General features: G+C 37.7%; 3 protein-coding genes across 4 annotated transcripts in view; all 3 read right to left on the bottom strand.

The window, feature by feature from the left end:
- The window catches only part of LOC111188224 (E3 ubiquitin-protein ligase TRIM35-like), a 251840-nt gene that overhangs the window by 213542 nt on the left and 17375 nt on the right, over window positions 1-20923 (bottom strand). The gene's annotated exons all lie outside the window — the stretch shown is intronic.
- Window positions 1-20923, bottom strand: part of LOC125780675 (nuclear factor 7, brain-like) — a 237157-nt gene that overhangs the window by 213573 nt on the left and 2661 nt on the right. Inside the window, exon 6 of one of the 2 annotated variants that reach the window (XM_049463238.1) lies at window positions 17955-18532. In XM_049463238.1, coding sequence (XP_049319195.1) covers window positions 17988-18532 — 545 coding nt within the window. In that variant the 3' untranslated portion in view covers window positions 17955-17987. Of the gene's footprint in view, window positions 1-17790; window positions 18533-20923 lie in introns of those variants that run through there. The other variant, XM_049463237.1, reaches the window with a different exon arrangement.
- Window positions 2258-7979, bottom strand: LOC125780674 (E3 ubiquitin-protein ligase TRIM35-like). The gene is made up of 6 exons (XM_049463236.1): window positions 7138-7979; window positions 6744-6839; window positions 6379-6609; window positions 6193-6215; window positions 5368-5486; window positions 2258-2864 (listed from the first exon to the last, which is right to left on the bottom strand). The coding sequence occupies exons 1-6, from the start codon at window positions 7579-7581 to the stop codon at window positions 2320-2322; spliced, it is 1458 nt and encodes a 485-aa protein (XP_049319193.1). The 5' UTR covers window positions 7582-7979; the 3' UTR covers window positions 2258-2319.

Genomic DNA, 20923 nt, shown 5'->3' with positions numbered 1-20923 from the left:
ACCTCTCGAAAAAGTAAAAAGCACGTAAAAAGTGTCCGCCGTTAATGAATACAGTCCATCAGCGCGGATATCAACACGGCCGGGCAGCGTTAGCATTAGCCTAGCCGGCTAACAGTCTCCAGCATTAGCAGCGATCCACAGTGGAGAGACAAAAAGTGGAAAAACGGGTGCACTCACCGAATAAACTCCAAAATATGAGCACAGTCCCACACTCGGTTCAAAAACTCCACAGAGCAAACTCAGAATGAACAGTCAGAGTCCAGTTAGCTTGATGAGTTAGCATCCGGAGCTAACTAGCTTCATCCGAGAGCCGGAGGGGAAAAAAAAAGTTCGGGCGCCACTTGTAATGGGTGAAAACGCGTGTGGTGGAGGAGCTAGCAGAGAAAACACACTTAATCCTGACTTCCCTCGAGGCACACACACAGGACACACTCCATGCGGGGTAGAAGACGGGTTTAATAGTACATAAGCACCAACGCATCTCCCCATTACTGTCCAGATAGCTTAGAGTAGGTACATCAGACCGGAGGCCATACTACAGCTAGCTCACCGTCTTCATAGAGAGAACACAGCTCTGGCGCACATGCGCAGTAGTACAGTACATGTAAAACCACCGTTACAGCACTCAGACAAGAATTTTTCTCTCTTGAGCTGTTACAGGGGTGTGGTGATGATAATCAGTTATCTACATTTATAACCTGCTGATAATAATGCACTAGTGTTACAGTTAGATGTACAGTGTGCAGAGACACCTGCCGTGTGTGAAGAGTGTGCGCAGGTTTTCGCGGAGCTTATTTACCAACAATATAGACAAATACATTCAATTCCAGCCAAGAATAAAGGAAACAAGCATTTTACTAATGCAGGATAACTGTATGTGTGTTATTAAAACCAGACCAAAACAAAGTTATGATGCAATGTGAAACTGTTTATTAATTTCTTATTTTCAACAATAATATAATGTACAGAAGTATAATTTTATAAATATACAGCTATAAGTTTTAGGTCCAAATGTACACTGTAAAAGGAAATAAAGATAATACAAAAGTAATGCAATGTGTGAAAGTTGTCTATGAATGGCTCATATAAGAGCTGCTTTAATTATGTAACACTATATAAAATCAAAATAGCTGGTCTAGTGTTAATACAATGTTTTAAGATGTTTAGTAAATGGGCATTTCATATAATAATTTGGATCAATTTGATTATTTATTCCAACATGTTTCCTACAATTATTCTGTTTCTATATCTGATAAAATGGCCTGAATATTTGCACATTTCCAAATCACAGTATCCTGCCCAGGAACACGCCACAAGCTTCAAATAAAAAAATATAATAATGATAAACTTGTTAAAGCTTTATTAAACTTGTTATAGCTATATGTGTTTGTTTTCTTGCTAAAAGAATCAAATATAGATTAAATCTATCATAAAAGTAACAATCATTTAACCAGATTTAAGAAGGGGTGCATTTCCTTGGAGGCTGGCTGAATGTTATTGAGAAATAACATCATAACTTTGTTTTGATCTGGTTTTAATAACACACACACAGTCATCCTGCATCAGTAAAATGTTTGTGTCCTTTTTCATGTCTGGAATTGAGTGTATTTGTCTATATTCTTGGTAAATAAGCTCCGCGAAGGACTGCACGCGCTCTACACACACGGCAGGCGTCTCTCGGCGTGGGAACCAACGCCACGGTCGGCTCTCCCCCACGTGCTGTGGAGATTCCACCACCACGGCAAAATCTGCACACTGTACATCTACTTGTAACACTAGTGCATTATTATCAGCAGGTTATAAATGTAGATAACTGATTATATTCACCGCACCCCTGTAACAGATCAAGAGAGAAAAATGCTCCTTTCCCTCCGAGCTTCTTGTCTTATTGCGCATAAAAAAACTTTCGCTCGAATTACAGAAATCTGGTATATGCTTCACTCGATTTAATTATTTTTTTTTATCCACAGCCCCTGTGTGTGTGTATTGAGTGTAATCTCACCATCTCACAGTGTAGCAGAATTATGAAAAATGGTGGCTACATTTTTTAAAGATTAAAGTTGTGCTGCTGTTTTTATACAGTCACTGTTTTTTCTACAATCTTTTAAACACAGAGAATGAATTAAAATACATTCCCTGTATTAATCACATAGACAAATTCATTTATATCATACACTTTTATACACATTATACTTTCACAAACATATTAGAATACAATGATACAGATACGTTATTTAAAATATACATGTAATGACATGTGATTAACATAATTTATAAACTCACTACCTGTATAAATGTTGATTGTGAGCAGAGTTAACTTTAACTGTGCTGTTCCACTGTTACTGACGTCTTCACTGGTAAGATCCTCAGAGGATAATCAGACGCATTATAGAAAAGAGGTAAAAGTCTCTCAGTGAAAGTGTGTGTTATAGTGTGCAGGTGTGTGTTGGTTAGAAGATCAGTGAAGGTCAGTTTCCCCCTGTCCCAGTCCAGCTGCACTCTGACCCTCTGCAGCTTCTCTTTAGGGGTGAGGGAGAGAACTGACTGTCCTGGGCAGAGTATCCAGTATTCATCACTGCTTTTACTGTACTCCAGACTCCACACTGAATCCCAGAAAGAGCGTCCCTTTCTTGTTACAGATTCTGGGATCAAACCCAGTTCCCAGGAATCACGGTCTCCAACCTGGACGTCCCAGCAGTGTGTCCCTGAATTAAAACCCTCAGAACCCAGAACACACCCAAACTTATCAAATCTCTCTGGATTATCAGGAACTGATGATCTCTGGTCTCTCTTTTCTACAGCAGTGAGATCATCAGACAGGTGGAGGTGTGGGTGGGCAGTGTTGGGGTCCAGAGTAACAGGAGCTGAGGAGAGAGAACAGAATGAAACATCTTGTTTTTCTCCATTTCTGTAAATGGTTTATCTCTACAGACTGATTTCTTTACTTAAGTAAAACAGTAAAACAGCTTTAGAAGAAGATTCCAGAACTATAAACTCATCTCTCATCTGAGATAAAAGAGACTAGTTCCTCTTCACCAGACTGACTGTCATAAATAACCTTTATAAATGATAGTTAACCAAAATCTGACTGAATTTCAGAATATTTCGTTTTGTTAACTAGCTAGCTAATGTGGTAAAAATGGTAAATCAGGAATTAATGAATATTTTGGTATTTATCTCTGAAACTTTACACCCTAATTTTCTTCAAATTGTTATTTTGTTGAATTATTTATTAATTAACAAGCTCTATTTATATTTATATATACATTTTAAATGTTATTTACAGTCAGTACTTATTTATTAAATAGGACAGTTTGGGCTTTTATTTATTAAATAAAGCTGATGATTGAGGGTATTTTAATAAAATGAGTTTGGGTAAAAGTTGTGTAAATGTTGGTGCTGGTAAGGAGAGGTGAGAGGTAAAGAGAATCAGAAGTATGATGGTGGATGTAGTGTGTTTGAGGTTGCATGGATACTGCAGACTCGTACTGATAGAGCATACTGCTTTACCGAGTGAGCAGTACATACTCATCCCAAACCAGTATGTACTAGGAGTTGCATAGACGACTAATAGACTAGCACTTCCACTAGCTGTTATCATGGAGAGCAGTCGACTAGTTAGAGGAAGAAAAAGCAGCAGTGAACATTTTAATAATGAATATATTCATTAATTTATTTGAATTAAATTGTATATATTTATTTAATTATTTCGGAATAGATACAGCTAAAATAAATAAATGAATTTAACATCTCGAGTTTTTCTACTTAATTATGCAAATTATGACTAGTCGACTACTTTTTTTAACAACTAATAAATTAGTAAAAACTACTACTCATGCAACCCCTAGTAGGTACTGCTTAAGTATGCAATTTCAGAAGCAGCTCCAGTCTCTCTGAGAACAGAGAGACAAGAAAGTAAAAGTTTACATAGCCTCTGGTAGACATCTAAAGCCTTGTCCGGACGTCTGATAAAAATATTTCACACTTCTTCTCAGTGATAAAACTCTTGCATCCGGACTGCGGATGACAAAACAGGAGGACCAGTGAGTTTTTTGGCTTTCTTGGTCACATGACATCATGTTCAGTAGCTCCTCCATTTCCACACTCTGTTGTGTTTACGTGGATCTCTGTGAAAACGTGCGATCAAAGTTTAATTACGGTCCGTGGCAGTGGACAAATAGCTATTTTATTAAATGCGAGGAGACGAAACTCAGAGATGTGACTCTGAACGGGACTAAATGAAAGAAAGAATGAATCAGAATGAGCATCAGGTGCATCTGTCAAATTCTCAAACAGAAGAATGCATATATCTGCTATGCGAGAACAGTGAAAATTCTCTTTAAATCCAATGAGAAAAAATATATATATGTATACAGCGGCTTGCAAAAGTATTCATACCTCTTGAACTATTTCACATTTTGTCACATTACATCCACAAACTTACATGTGTTTTATTTATATTTGAGTGAAGTGATAGACCAACACAAAGCAGCACATAATTGTGAAGAATAATAAAAATTATACATGGTTTTAAAAATGCTAATTAAATAAAAATATATAAAACATTATGTGCAAAAGTATACAGCTCCCCTACATCAATACTTAGTAGAGCCACTATTCTCTGTAATTACAGTCACAAGTCTTTTGCTCAAGCTCAGCCAGGTTGGATTGACAGTTCCTGTGAACAACAGTTGCCACAGAAGCTCAATAGTATTTAGATCAGGATTTTGACTGGTCCATTCTAACACATGAATATTCTTTGATCTAAATCATTTAATTGTTGCTCTGGCTGTATGTTTAGGGTCATTGTTCTGCTATAATGTGAAGCTTCTCCCCACTCTCAAGTCTTTTGTAGCCTCCAACAGGTTTTGATTGATTGATTTTTTTCAGGACTGCCCTGCACTCCAACAAACCTCTGAGGCCTTCACAGAAGAGCTAGTTATTAACTATAAATTACACACAGGTGGAGTCTATTTTTTATTTAATTAGGTGACTTCTGAAGACAATTGGTCACACTGGATTTCACTCAGGAGTATCAGAATACAATTTCCTGAATACAAATGCACCTTACGCATTTTGTCTTTTCAATTCATTATTACTTACTACTCTGTGTTGATATATCACATAAAATCCCAATAAAATACGTTATATATTATATATAATAATATTAGGTTTGTGGGTAAAATGTGAAAATGGAAAGGTTAAGTGGGTATAAATACTTTTTCAAGGAACTGAATGTTCTAGATCTTTCTACTGGATTGTTGCTGCAGATCAATGTAGAAAACATGGAGACCCAGAACATCTGCAGGAATCAGTCCAGAATCAGACTGTATCTGAGAGATCAACCCTAAGAGAAACACAACTTACTGTACTGGATAATCTCCTGCATCTTCTCCCACACTCTGAACTTCAGGTTGGAAAGGTGTTTGGCTACATTGATCAGAGCTCCTGATGTCTTCTCTGGATGCTTTGGTGAACGCTGAACTCTGAAAATATAAAACTGTGTGAAATATTTCACTGTATAAAGTTTACAGCCTGTAATTTATTTACATAAACGTTAATATTTTATTACATTTATTGCCTTGAGTCAATAATTCTGTTGTTTCTGTTAAATCAATATTTCTGCTACTGTTCTCATTACTACAACATTATCACACAATCCTTATTCACCTTCATTTCATTATCATACATTCATATTTACCATCAATCAAATATACTGTACATTTAAATGAATTATTATTTTAACGGGTGATATAATGGGGGCGGCACAGTGGCGCAGTGGGTAGCACTTCCGCCTCACACCAAGACGGCCTGGGTTCGATTCCCGGCTGGGGCGACCCGGGTCTTTCTGTGTGGAGTTTGCACGTTCTCCCCGTGTCTGCGTGGGTTTCCTCCGGGTTCTCCGGTTTCCTCCCACAGTCCAAAGACAGCACGTTCAGGCTAATTGGAACTTGATTGAAATTGCCCCTAGGTGTGAGTGTGTGAGTGAATGTGTCTGTGTGTCTGTCTGTGTCTGTCTGCCCTGCGATGGATTGGCGGCCTGTCCAGGGTGTATCCTGCCTTCCGCCCGATGCCTGCTGGGATAGGCTCCAGCCCCCTCCCCCCCCCCCCCCCGCGACCCTTCACGGATAAAGCGGTTGACAATGAGATGAGATGAGTTGAGATAAAATGGGTGATCTGACACTGACTTACTGTTTCTCTGTAGACTTGAAGTTCTGAGAGGAGAAATAAAGAGAAGATTTTTATAAATGAAAAGTTTTTATTACCAGGAGGATTTCAGATAAAATTTAGGCAGAAATGAACATCTAAAGTGATCACACACTCACCAGTTTGAGAGAGAGAGCGAGAGAGAGAGAGAGATGGTAAAGAGACTCTTACCTGTAAGAACTGAATGTCCTCAGCTTTCATCTCCTTCTCTATGTTTCTGATTGTGTCTGAAAGAGATGATATTTCTTCATTCATCTCCTCAATCTTCCTCCTCATCATCTGACTCTTCTGCTCCTCTTCCTCCTTCAGTGCAGCTATCCTCACTGCTTCTTCATCTCTTAGAAACTGGTGAAGCTTCTCAAACTCCTGCTTTATCTGTCTCTCTGTGTGCTGGGTCTGCGTCTGGAATGAGAGACGATTAGGAAACACAAACTCTAACAGATGTTCTACAAGCTTTTACCACCTACAGGATAAGTGAGCACTCATCACTAACATGATCTTAACAACATGGCTGACAGTTCAAGATGATGGATCACCTTAATGCGGGCTGCTGTTTGATCATAGTCTCGTTTAGCTTCCTCTAAGACTTTCAGGTTCTTCTGTAGAGGCTCCAAAACAGTCTGGAGTTTAGTCTGGAATTGAACCACAGTGTAGTTTAGTGAATTCCTTCAACATTTGAACAGAAATATAAATGTGATCACAGAGAGAACGACTGAAGATCAGAGGATTTTACTGTTCAGTAAATTAAACTCAGCATTTTATAATTTTATCATTATGGATTAAGGATTCACTCCTACTTTCTGCTCTCTGGTCTGAAACCACACCCACTAACAGATTCCACCTCTAACTCACATAACAGGTTGATCTGGTTCTGATCTGAGAAAGAATTTATACAGTTCAGAAATAGAAATACTAGAACTAATATCCTACCTTACAGTCAGTCACAGCTTCATCTATTGGACAGCAGTCGTGTGTTTTATGTTCTTTAGATAGATGACACACCACACACACAGGCTGCTGATCGTCCAAACAGAAGAGCTTGAGTTTCTCATTGTGCAGACTGCAGACCCCCTCAGACCCTGCTGAAGATCTCTGACTGCAGACCTCCTCAGACCCTGCTGAAGATCTGTAATGTCTCTGTTTCTCCAGAAAAGCCTCACACAGGTTCTTCAGAGCTCGGTTAAGAGGCGGATTCTCTTTAGAGGATCTTCTTCTACAAACTGGACATTCTCTAGACCCTTTACTCCTCCAGAACTGCTGCAGACAGGTTCTACACACACTGTGAGAACACGACATGATAACCGGATCAGTGAAGACTTCACAGCACACACAGCACAACAGATCTTCATCTGGTTTAGAGCTTTTAGATGCCATCTTCAGCTGCTGGTCTCTTCTTCTAAAGGTTTCTTCTGTCTGATTGTCTCTTTCAGTTTAAAGATTTCTGTACTGAACACAACAGGGAGTTCTCAGTCAGATCCTGTAGTTTTTATTCCAGCGTCTTCAGATGTCTTCAGAGAGATGGTTGAACAGGTCAGAGTTGGTAGATAAGAGTATTTATCAGGGTCTATTAGAAGAGGTGAGGTGATGAGAGCGAGGATCAGCAGAGTGACAGTATGAGTTTCAGTTCCTCCAGCAGGTAGACGTGTAGAGAGGAGGAGCTTTGGAAAAGGAGGATCTGAACAGGTGAATACCTGGCATTTTTATCCACTAACCGAAACTCAGAATTAGACTTGGCAACCTTCAACACCCACATATTTTGGATTTTTCTATGAGAACAGTGTTTACAAACTACTGGTGTTATTAAAACAACACATATTCCATTGAAATGTTTAGTACGTTTTATTATCTTGTATTAATTATTAGTGTTTATATTTGGGTAATTAAAGGGTAAATATGTTTGCAATTCTCTGGTTTAGATCAGATACTATATATATAAAAAAAAAAAATAAAAATCACAATCGCTTTCATATCTTCACCTGAATGTTTAGCAACTCAAAACAAGGTGCATTTAATTTAAACCACACCCCCATTTTTAAGAGAGCAAAAATACTGTAACATGTGACTGTCAGGTGCTGTATTTCTTGTTGTTCAGGTGTGATCTGTAAGATTACCTGTTTAAACAGTGAACAGCTCTGAGTTTTAGTGTTCTGTGGTTTTACCTGACAGAAGACATTTAGAGAAGAAATTTAGAGCTTCAAAACGAGAAAAAAAAGAGTCTTTTATCAAGAATTAGGCCTGACCAACGCAGCTCATTTAAATGTGTATGTTTTGTCTTTTTTTTTATAACAACAGATATACAGATAGAGATATTACAGATACAGATGTCATACTCATGTCATCAGGCTGCAGCAGCATCAGCCCCCCTACTTCCTGCGATTATGGCTCACAACTGGAATTGTGCCAAAAGGTCACACTGTAAAATTCTGGTTCTACTGGCAATACTTCTCCACAGGGACAGTGTTTGTGTGTGTGTGTGTGTGTGTGTGTGTGTGTGTGGGGGGGTCTACTGCATATCAATAACGGCTCCTTGATGCCCACAAATCATATAAAATCTTCCAGAATCTAGAACGAGTTCCCCAAGAATGAACACAAACGTGCACACAGGAAACACAGACTTTCCCCCCAATCACATGTGAAAGAAAGTAAGGGGGAGAGAAATGTGTTCCACTCCTGTGATTATGCAAAACAGAAAGGGTTCTGATTGGCCAGTGAGTTAGTCAATCAGTTTTTTAGTGTGGGCGGGCAGTGTTTTTTTGTTTTTTCCTCCTGGACATGCCTCCCATCAAAACTCATTTCACCTCTAACTACTCTAAAGTATATCCACGTCTGATAAAAGTAAAAACCAATTAGTCTTGCCCGCTGTACAGATTGTAGTATTGCCCACAGGGGACTAAATGATTGCCAAAGGCATGTTTCTGTGATTTAGTGTGAGATCCCTTTTTATTTTTACTTTTAAAAAATAACTGAACATTTTTTCTGTCCATTACATGAACATTCTGTCTGCCAATTTACTTTTTCCAATTAAGTCCTCAACATCCCAATACACACTGCTAACTCAAAAACATTGTGCCAGTGCATCAAACCAACATCAGTCAATAAAGGGGAAAGTTTTAGAAAATATAAAGTTTATTATCTGTTCTGGTAACTTTGATCACCTATTTCTGGTATAGATTTTATGAACAGGTGAGAATCAGCTGCCGTTGCATTTTATCCCATTAACTACGTTCTACATACTTTCAGAACCACACATCCAGTCCGTGTTTAAAAGCTTCTGATTGATGTTTCTGAGTGAAGTGAATGAAGAATGAAGAAAGATCAGAGTGACAGTGTGAGATTCTCTTCCTCCAACAGGTAGAGGGAGTGTAGAGGAGGCGGGGCTTTGAAAAAGGAGGAGTCAGTCAGGTGCTCTATTCTAACTGTGGGATTTCTACACTAGATGGCATCAGTTCATCATTAATCTGAAACAAGGAGCTCTCAGATGAGTGAAGATGATTCAGATCAGAGTTGTAACCAGAGGGGAATATTTTTTATAATCTAATGGTTTAGTAATAAGGGGTCAGACAGACGCTCTCTTGTAGCACTTTTACTTAAAATATTTAAAATATATACTGATACTGTTCTTTAAAACTGCCTGAAATGCAACAGAGTGGAACTATTTAGAATTTGATGTCACAATATGATGTGTAAATATTAAATGAGTGACTTTTGGTGGAAGGGAAATGTTCAAATGTGTTTTTTCCTATCCTGTTTACCATCCTGTTATTTTAATATCAGAATAAAACATGTTTTATGGTGGGCTCATGAAGAATGATATGTAATATCTGCCTGCTATTTGCTGGATTACATCACAGAGAGCATCACCCACCACTGTAACACTGAGAGTGTATAATAACAACTCAGTTTTACTGGATTGTGTTGATGTTTACTTTGGGTTTTCTTAGTGTCCCGTCAGCACAGTGTGTGGTTTACTGCAAACTTGATTGTAGTTAAAACCAATATATTGAACCCTCATTATTAAGCTTCCATTCTAGATCACCTTTAAGCCCAATGAAAAAAAACTATGAAACATAAAAGTTTCAGTCTTGTTTTCACAGTACAGAAGTTAGAGTGTTAAATATGCTGGAAATATACAATTTAATGTCATAACTGTGCATACGTTGTTTCATTTGAAAATTTTGAAAACAGTTATTTTTAGTACTGTGGTAAAATTGTTTGATAAGTGCAGTGGTATGAAAAAGTTTGGGCACCCCTGATAATTTTTATGATTTTCCTTTATAAATCATTGATCGCTCAGATCATCAATTTTAGTTAAATATATCATATAGCAGACAAACAATGTGATATGTGAGAAGTGAAATAAAGTTTATAGGATTTACACAAAGTGTGCAATAATTATATCTATAAGAAAATTAGGCAGACGCAGAAATTTGGGCACCCCAACAGAAAAGAAAATTGCAGAAATAACAGCCTCTAAACGCTTCCTATAGCGTCCACTGTGAGTCTGTCTTCTGGTTGAAGGTATTTTGGACCATTCGTCTTTACAAAACATCTCCAGTTCAGTCAGGTTTGGTGATTTTAAAATAATATTCAGGTCTGGGGACTGAGATGATCATTCCCGAACGTTGTACTTGTTCCTCTGCATGAATGCTTTAGCAGATTTTGAGCAGTGTTTAGGGTCGTTGTCTTGTTGAAGTATCCATTCCCGGCACAACTTCAACTTTCTCACTGATTCTTGAACATTGTTTTTAAGAATCTGCATTCATGAAACCCTCAACTTTAACAAGATTCCCAGTACCTGCACTGATCACACAGCCCCACAGCATGATGAACCACCACCAAATTTTACTGTGGGTAGCTTAAAGTGTTTGTCTAGGAATGTTGTGTTCTTTTTCTGCCATGCATGTCGTCCTCCAAATAACTCAATTTTAGTTTCATCAGTCCACAGAACCTTATTCCAAAATAAAGCTGGCTTGTCTAAATGTGCTTTAGCACACCTCAAGCGACTCTGTTTGTGGCGTGTGCTCAGAAAAGGCTTCTTCTGCATTACTCTCCCATACAGCCTCTCCTTGTGCAAAGTGCTCTGAATAGTTGAATGATGCACAGTGATTCCATCTGCAGCAAGATGATGTTGTAGGTGTTTGGAGCTCTGGAGGTCTGTGGGTTGACTATGACTGTTCTGACCATCCTTCTCCTCTGCTTATCTGAGATTTTTCTTGTTCTGCCACTTCAGGCCTTAACTAGAACTGTGCCTGTGGTCTTCCATTTCCTCACTATGATCCTCACAGTGGAAACTGACAGTTGAAATCTCTGAGATATCTTTTTATATCCTTTCTCTAAATCATGATGTTGAATAGTCTTAGTTTTCAGGTCATTTAAGATTTGTTTTGATGCTCTCATGTTGCTGCTCTTCAGAGAAGATACAAAGAGGAGAAAAACTTGAAATTGGCCACTTTAACCCTTTCTCATAATTGGATTCACCTGTGGATTTAGGTTAAGGATCAATGAGCTTACCAAACTAATTTTGTGTTACAATAATTAGTGCTACAGTTCTTTAAATCAATAAAACGCTTCTCAAATATCACTGTTCTTCTAATATTTGAGATATGTAACTGAAAGTGCTGATCTGAACAACCAATGATTTATAAAGAAAACATCAGGGGTGCCCAAAATTTTCCATACCACTGTTTATTCCATTAGCTGCCTCTTACACGACAAATGACAAACATTTAAGCATATTTACATCACACAAGTCATCATATTAACTGCATTTGATCAGGTCAGTCGTTGCAAGCGTTGTAAGGACCAAAGCTAAAAAGATCCATCCAGGCTGATATCAGCAAAAAGCCCAAAAGCCAGATGTTATCATGGTATGAGGATCTGTCAGTACACCACTGTGATGCAGTAATGAGCATTAATGCTGAATAAAATACACTAAGACCATAAAGCAGTATATACTACCTGCAAGACAACTTCCAAGATCTTTACAGGGATGTGCATTTTCAACAAAGCAATGCAAACCCACATGCTGCACAGCTGTGCATGAAAAAAATGGAATAAAATAACACCTGAAACACTTCAGCACTTTTTTTAAACTTTGTGAGAAGAAATGGCATCATTACAAAGTGTTTAAATGCTTTAATTTCACAACTTTTTGAATGTGTTTCAAAAAATGCATGAAATTAATGTATATTAATCAATTCAAACCAAATAAATACAAACTCGCCAACCTGCCTGAACAGCTGAAGAATATAAATAACAGACCTTAAAAAGAGATACACCAACAACGTTAACACAACTTCCTTTAAAAAATATACAACACTATAAATGGACCTAAAATACTCAATGTTTAAGTATTTAAAGAGATATTTCTCAAAAGCTCTATTGCACAAGTAAAACACAAGTTTAATATGAATTTACTGTATGTTATTCCTGAAACCATTGGAGGCATTACAGTATTTAAATCTGCCACAATTCGCTTCTTTCTCCAGTCATAAAATACATTCAAATAATCCTTCAAGCTTTAGTATTAATATATTTAAAAGGGCTGTAGTTACTGCTCTATTTTACTGGGATAAAAACACTCATATGTAGAGAAACAGAAGCAGGAGGTGTTGTGATTGCTCTCCAGGCAGGGCGGAGCTAGACCAGCGTTTGGCTCCATACAGCTGCGTGAGCTTCTCTGACTGTGCTGTTCTGCACGGCGCTCCACAGCGCCTCCTAGCGGTATGGCGGTATGAGAGAAATGCACCAAGCACTAATTAAGAGAATTAGTACATGCCTTTTTTGTGTTTCCAGTCATGGAAACAAACATATCAAAGACACCCTAAATCAAGCTGCACAATCCGCAACTGACCGGTGCACTATAGATCACTAAAATAGGGCACCTAGTGTTTTTTAATAATTCTCTGCTGTCCTTCTTTTGGCTTTAAGAATGGCACTGAGGTTCTCTCTCTCTTTCCGCTTATTTTTCACGCACACTTCTGACACATACACACACCTAAGGCACACTAGTCTACAACACAAACAGTTGTTTTTTTCCTTCATAGTGCACCCTGCTACCGTTTCATATAATTTAAAAACAGTAAAATGCAATATATTAAAATTAGTTTCTGGTGTAATCACTAAGTTCAGGAAAGCATATCTATAAATGAACACAGGTAAACTCAGAAATATCACTGAGATAGTGTATGGTTTACTTTAGTGATCTATAGGCAAGCAGTCATATCATGCACTGTTCAGCTTGATTTAGGGCGTGTCAGTGTGTCCTTGCTATCATAACGACAGGGAAAAGTAAGCTGTGTGCAGCTCGAAACATGCAAGGCATGTACTAATTCTTTTCATTAATTATGGGTGTTTTGGGCGTAATGTGAAATACACCAATACACCACTTAACATTTCCTTTAAGAGTCTGGTGTGCTCTAACATTGGCTTATTGGTATTTTAATGGTGCAGCACTTCTGTGCCTCTGGCCTGCAGTTTACACTGTGAAGGTGTGAGTCAGTGCACTGTGGCGCATCCATGTGTGTAACGAGCAGTGATAGCATAGTTACTTTGAAAAAGTAATTTGATTACTGATTACTGCTTTAAAGTTATTTTATGGATTACTTGATTTTAAAAGTAACTAAGTTACTTTTAAGTTACTGTATTAGTTACTTAAAGCAGCTACCAATAACACACCTCATACACACACCTGCCGCCTCAACATTACAGCTTTGCCAAAACTCACTTTACTGGAAGCTTTGCTCCACCTTTGAGACCTGTTCTGTAAGTGTGCCACTGCGACTCCAAACGTTTCTTCAAATTTGACGTTGTGTTTTTGAAGCTAGGTAGCACAGAGTGTCGGAAAGTGTATTATTTTTCCTTGTTCCGAAATACTTTTTTTTAAAGCTTTCTTCTACAAACTGGACATTCTTGAGAGCCCTTAGTCTTCCAGAACTGCTGCAGACAGGTTCTACACACACTGTGGGAACACAACAGAACCACCGGATCCCTGAAGATCTCACAGCACACAGGACATGAAAGCTCTTCTTCTGAAAGAGGGTATTTAGCAGCCATTTCCTCCAACTGCTGCTGTGCTGTTCCTCTGTAACGCTCCTTCAGTCCAAACTTCTCTTTCTCTTTCAGGACGTCTGGAATGATCAGATCAGCACAGGAGAGAATCAGCTGCTGTAGATCTTTATCCCACTGAGTTCTAGATCCTTTCAGAACCACACATCCAGAACCAGAACCATCCAGTCCGTGTTTAAAAGCTTCTGATTGGTGTTTCTGAGTGAAGTGAATGCAGAATGAAGAAAGATCAGAGTGACAGTATGAGATTCTCTTCCTCCAACAGGTAGAGGGAGTGTAGAGGAGGCGGGGCTTTGAAAAAGGAGGAGTCAGTCAGGTGCTCTATTCTAACTGTGGAATTTCTACACTAGATGGCATCAGTTCATCACCAACCTGAAACAAGGAGCTCTCAGATGAGTCAAGATGATCAGTTTCTGTAAATCAGATTAAAGTTGTATCCAGTGAGGAACATTTTATTTTATAATCACAAATTCGTATTCCTCTCTTTATGGTTTAGAAATGAGGGGTCAGTCAGATGCTCTATTCTATCACTTTAATTTAAAATATTTAAATTATATACTGATACTGTTCTTTAAAGAGCTTAAAATCACAGAGTGCAACTATTTAATATTTCATATCATTGTTTGATGTGTAAATAGTAGGTGAGTGATTTCTGTTGGAGGGAAAATGTTCTAATGTTGTTTTACTATCCTGTTTATCATCCTGGAAACCTTGGCTGGTTTACATCACAGAGTTGACCCACACTAACACAGCATACCAGAGCATATCCTGACCTATTTTTTAACACTGTAAAAAGAATGATTTATAAAAACTCCTGAGATTTACTGGATTGTGCTTCTGTTCATTTTGGGTTTTCTCAGTGTCCCATCAACACAGTGTGCTGTACAACTGCTAACTTAAGTGATTAGAGTAATCACTATTCCACTGAAGTTGGATCAGCCTGTCATTTGATTTTCCACATTCAATTATTTTTTAATTGCTGTGGATTCTGGCACAAATTTCCTTATTAGGAAATTCTCATCTGTAAACAGAACAATGTCTCAAAAGAAATATGAGTACAGCTCAGAGCCCTACCTAGTGGTGTCAGACTGTAATAATCGTACAATTGATTAAATAAACCTCAACATCTAGAGAAGTTCTGTCATGAACTTATAAAATATGTAACTATATAAAAATGTTACATAAAGCAGTATTCTATTACGAGCCAGAAGCAACCAGAATCAATCCATTCATCCTACTAACAACTAACCAGATCCTCACAGATAAAACAGCAATGCTGGTTTATTTCCAGTGCATTACTTAAAAATATGAAATAATATTATCCTGAGTAATTCAGGAAGCTGATTTTACACACTTTACTCTGAGCCTTGAACTCAAAGAGTTAACTTACTTAAGCATGTCATAATATCCAGTTTTCAGTTCTACAATAGCTGCTCTGTGTTTTGGTAATCAAGATCAGTCAGTTCTGAGTATGTTGACTCTAGCAGAAGAGCACTCACGATTAAATAAAAAAGATGTTCTCAATAAAATATAGATAAAAGGATTCATCATAGATAAGAACTAGAAAAGGAGGAGTGGAGCATCATTTTTCACACCACTGGAGACTTGAAATTTAATGTCACATTAAACAACTTCAAGTGTCCTTACTGAGTAGCAAGAGTTTCCAAATCACTAATAACTGTTGAAACAAAATTATTTGTGATACCACTTCCACTTAACAAATAGACGAATTGTTTTTACGTCTGTAGAATCTCCAAGACTTTGGGTCCTATTTAAGTGATCTATAGACAAGCTGTCAACCGCAGTGTGTCAGTATGTATTTGGTATTGTGAGTACTAATTGTGTACTAGTTCTAACGATGTACTAAGTCTCTTAATTAACCATGGGTGTGTTTTGAGCATAACATAAAATAAACCAATCGGCGTGTCACTTACCTTTAAGAGCCAGGTACACTCTGACTTTGGCAGATTGATATTTTCTCACGTTTTCTGTAATTCGAGTGAATTTTTTTTTTATGCGCACTCAGACAAGAATTTTTCTCTCTTGAGCTGTTACAGGGGTGTGGTGATGATAATCAGTTATCTACATTTATAACCTGCTGATAATAATGCACTAGTGTTACAGTTAGATGTACAGTGTGCAGAGACGCCTGCCGTGTGTGAAGAGCGCGCGCAGGTTTTCGCGGAGCTTATTGACCAACAATATAGACAAATACATTCAATTCCAGCCACGAATAAAGGAAACAAGCATTTTACTGATGCAGGATAACTGTATGTGTGTTATTAAAACCAGATCAAAACAAAGTTATGATGCAATGTGAAACTGTTTATTAATTTCTTATTTTCAACAATAATATAATGTACAGAAGTATAATTTTATAAATATACAGCTATAAGTTTTAGGTCCAAATGTACACTGTAAAATGAAATAAAGATAATACAAAAGTAATGCAATGTGTGAAAGTTGTCTATGAATGGCTCATATAAGAGCTGCTTTAATTATGTAACACTATATAAAATCAAAATAGCTGGTCTAGTGTTAATACAATGTTTTAAGATGTTTAGTAAATGGGCATTTCATATAATAATTTGGATCAATTTGATTATTTATTCCAACATGTTTCCTACAATTATTCTGTTTCTATATCTGATAAAATGGCCTGAATATTTGCACATTTCCAAATCACAGTATCCTGCCCAGGAACACGCCACAAGCTTCAAATAAAAAAATATAATAATGATAAACTTGTTAAAGCTTTATTAAACTTGTTATAGCTATATGTGTTTGTTTTCTTGCTAAAAGAATCAAATATAGATTAAATCTATCATAAAAGTAACAATCATTTAACCAGATTTAAGAAGGGGTGCATTTCCTTGGAGGCTGGCTGAATGTTATTGAGAAATAACATCATAACTTTGTTTTGATCTGGTTTTAATAACACACACACAGTCATCCTGCCTCAGTAAAATGTTTGTGTCCTTTTTCATGTCTGGAATTGAGTGTATTTGTCTATATTCTTGGTAAATAAGCTCCGCGAAGGACTGCACGTGCTCTACACTCACGGCAGGCGTCTCTCGGCGTGGGAACCAACGCCACGGTCGGCTCTCCCCCACGTGCTGTGGAGATTCCACCACCACGGCAAAATCTGCACACTGTACATCTACTTGTAACACTAGTGCATTATTATCAGCAGGTTATAAATGTAGATAACTGATTATATTCACCGCACCCCTGTAACAGATCAAGAGAGAAAAATGCTCCTTTCCCTCCGAGCTTCTTGTCTTATTGCGCATAAAAAAACTTTTGCTCGAATTACAGAAATCTGGTATATGCTTCATTCGATTTAATTATTTTTTTTATCCACGGCCCCTGTGTGTGTGTGTATTGAGTGTAACCTCACCATCTCACAGTGTAGCAGAATTATGAAAAATGGTGGCTACATTTTTCAAAAATGTTGTGCTGCTGTTTTTATACAGTCACTGTTTTTTCTACAATCTTTTAAACACAGAGAATTAATTAAAATACATTCCCTTTATTAATCACATAGAACATTTCATTTATATCATACACTTTTATACACATATACTTTCACGAACACATTAGAATATAATGATACAGATACGTTATTTAAAATATACATGTAATGACATTATGATTAACATAATTTATAAACTCACTACCTGTATAAATGTTGATTCTGAGCAGAGTTAACTTTAACTGTGCTGTTCCACTGTTACTGACATTTTCACTGGTAAAATCTTCAGAGGATAATCAGACCTATTCCAGAAAAGAGGTAAAAGTCTCTCAGTGAAAGTGTGTGTTATAGTGTGCAGGTGTGTGTTGGTTAGAAGATCAGTGAAGGTCAGTTTCCCCCTGTCCCAGTCCAGCTGCACTCTGACCCTCTGCAGCTTCTCTTTAGGGGTGAGGGAGAGACCTGACTGTCCTGGGCAGCGTATCCTGTATTTATCATTGCTTTTATTGTAACACAGCCTCCACACTGAATCCCAAAAAGAGCCTCCCTTTCTTGTTACAGATTCTGGGATCAAACCCAGTTCCCAGGAATCACGTTCTCCAACCTGGATGTCCCAGCAGTGTGTCCCTGAGTTAAAACCCTCAGAACCCAGAACACACAAGTACTTATCAAATCTCTCTGGATTATCAGGAACTGATGATTTCTGGAGTCTCATTTCTACAGCAGTGAGATCATCAGACAGGTGGAGGTGTGGGTGGGCAGTGTTGGGGTCCAGAGTAACAGGAGCTGAGGAGAGAGAACAGAATGAAACATCATGTTTGTTGTCAGAACAGCAGAGTCACTCGCGGTCTTCAAACGTCGACTGAAGACACATCTTTTCAAAGAGTTCCTAGACTAATCCAAAAAAAGAAAAAAAAGAAAAAAAAAGGTTCTTGGGGTTCTAAACATGATCAAGCTTTGTGTATCTCTTGATCCTAGTCTACAAACTAGCTTTGGATATTTGAAGAAACATCGAAGCACTGCTGTAAGTCGCTCTGGATAAGGGTGTCTGCTAAATTCCATAAATGTAAATGTAAATGTTTTGTTAACTAGCTAGCTAACGTGGTAAAAATGGTAAAACAAGAATTAATGAACATTTTGGTATTTATCTCTGAAACTTTAGACCCTAATTTTCTTCAAATTGTTATTTTGTTGAATTATTTATTAATCTACAAGCTCTCTCTCTATATATATATATATATATATATATATATATATATATATATATACATTTTAAATGTTGTTTACAGTCAGTACTTATATATTAAACAGGACTGGTTGGGCTTTTATTGATTAAATAAAGCTGATGATTGAGGGTATTTTAATAAAATGAGTTTGGGTAAAAGTTGTGTAAATGTTGGTGCTGGTAAGGAGAGGTGAGAGGTAAAGAGAATCAGAAGTATGATGGTGGATGTAGTGTGTTTGAGGTTGCATGGATACTGCAGACTGCAGTCTGCAGACTGCATACTGATAGAGCATACTGCTTTACCCATTGACAGCATATATTAACTGGACCAAGCCATCCCGCTGATTTCAACGGAGCCAGGTGAGGCCAATCGCGTCACTTCCTGATTGGCTTCTCGTGGGGCGTTAACCAGGAAAGTGAGAGATTGCGCAGGCGCCAGCATGACGCGAATCTTCCAAATGCCGTGCAAACAACCGTACTGTTTATAGGAGCTGCACAGACCTATTCAGTCCACAGTGAGAAAAGCTCCATTTAGTCCCAGAATGAGGCTTTTATTGAATGAACAGCAGATATAGACTAGAATTACTGATACCCAATATTAGTCCACGGATTTACTGAAGAATATTCATAGTGTGTCTATATAACAAGCATTTAGAAACTCTGTAATGATAATAATAAATGTGTAATATAAATTATGGTTATATCTATACATTATAATTCTCATAGTCTATCTTACTTCTATTTACTGCTATCTTACTATCTACAATGTATTATCACTGTTAGTAGTAGTATTATATTTGCATAATAAGAGGTTACTTTGACCCTGTTCTAATTCAATCAGCTCTGTACTTTTAAATTAAGAGGAGCAACTTCTCCAAATATTACAGCACGGTATTTTGGGTTGTGGTTTTTTACGTCATCGTTAGCATAGTTGTATAAAAATGTTATTTTCTAAAGCTATGAACAGATCATTAATCTTATGGATCAAATGGCAGAAAATCCGTTCTTTGTAAAAAAAAAGAACATGGTCCGTGTCATAATCGAAAACAGCTCGGAAATACATTTATTATTGGTTCAAAGACACCCCGAAATGAATGGAAGTGAATGGATAGCTTCGCTCAAATGGTCCTCTCATCCCTCAGCAGCACACTTCCGGTGGCACGTTTTGGAAGGGAAAAGCTGGGGCCTGGCTTTACCGAGTGAGCAGTACATACTCATCCCAAACCAGTATGTACTAGGAGTTGCATAGACGACTAATAGACTAGCACTTCCACTAGCCGCTATCATGGAGAGCAGTCGACTAATTAGAGGAAGAAAAAGCAGCAGTGACCATTTTAATAATGAATATATTCATTTATTTATAAAAATGTGATGTGGAAAATATACACCCCCCCTACATCAATACTTGGTAGAGTCTTTGGGGTTTGTCTCTACCAGCTTGGTGCATCTGAAGAGATTTTTGCTTATTCTTCTTTGCAAAATTGCTCAAGATCAGACAGGTACGATTGAGAGTTTCTTTGAACAACAATTGTCACAGAAGCTCAATAGGATTTAGATCAGGATTTTGACTGGTCCATTCTAACACATGAATATTATTTGATCTAAACCATTTAATTGTAGTTCTGACTGTATGTTTAGGGTCATTGTTCTGCTATAATGTGAAGCTTCGCCCCACTCTCAAGTCTTTTGTAGCCTCCAACAGGTTTTAAATGATTGATTCTTTTTTCAGGACTGCCCTGTATTTACCTACCTACCGTCCCTGCTGAAGAATATCATCCAAAACGATGATGCTGCCACCACCATGTTTCACAGTAGTGATGGTGTTTCCAGGGGGATGTGTGGCACTTTGCATTTAGGCCAAAAGTGGAAATTTGGTCCCACCTGGCCAGATCACCTTCTTCCACCTTCTTCTGTGTTTCCTTACTTGGTGTGCAAACACAACTTTAGGCTTG

Source organism: Astyanax mexicanus, chromosome 13 (assembly GCF_023375975.1).
Source record: "Astyanax mexicanus isolate ESR-SI-001 chromosome 13, AstMex3_surface, whole genome shotgun sequence".
In the NCBI taxonomy this organism is placed as follows: Eukaryota; Metazoa; Chordata; class Actinopteri; order Characiformes; family Acestrorhamphidae; genus Astyanax; species Astyanax mexicanus.
Note: the sequence above shows the minus strand (reverse complement) of the source record. Positions and strands in the feature narration are given on the sequence as shown.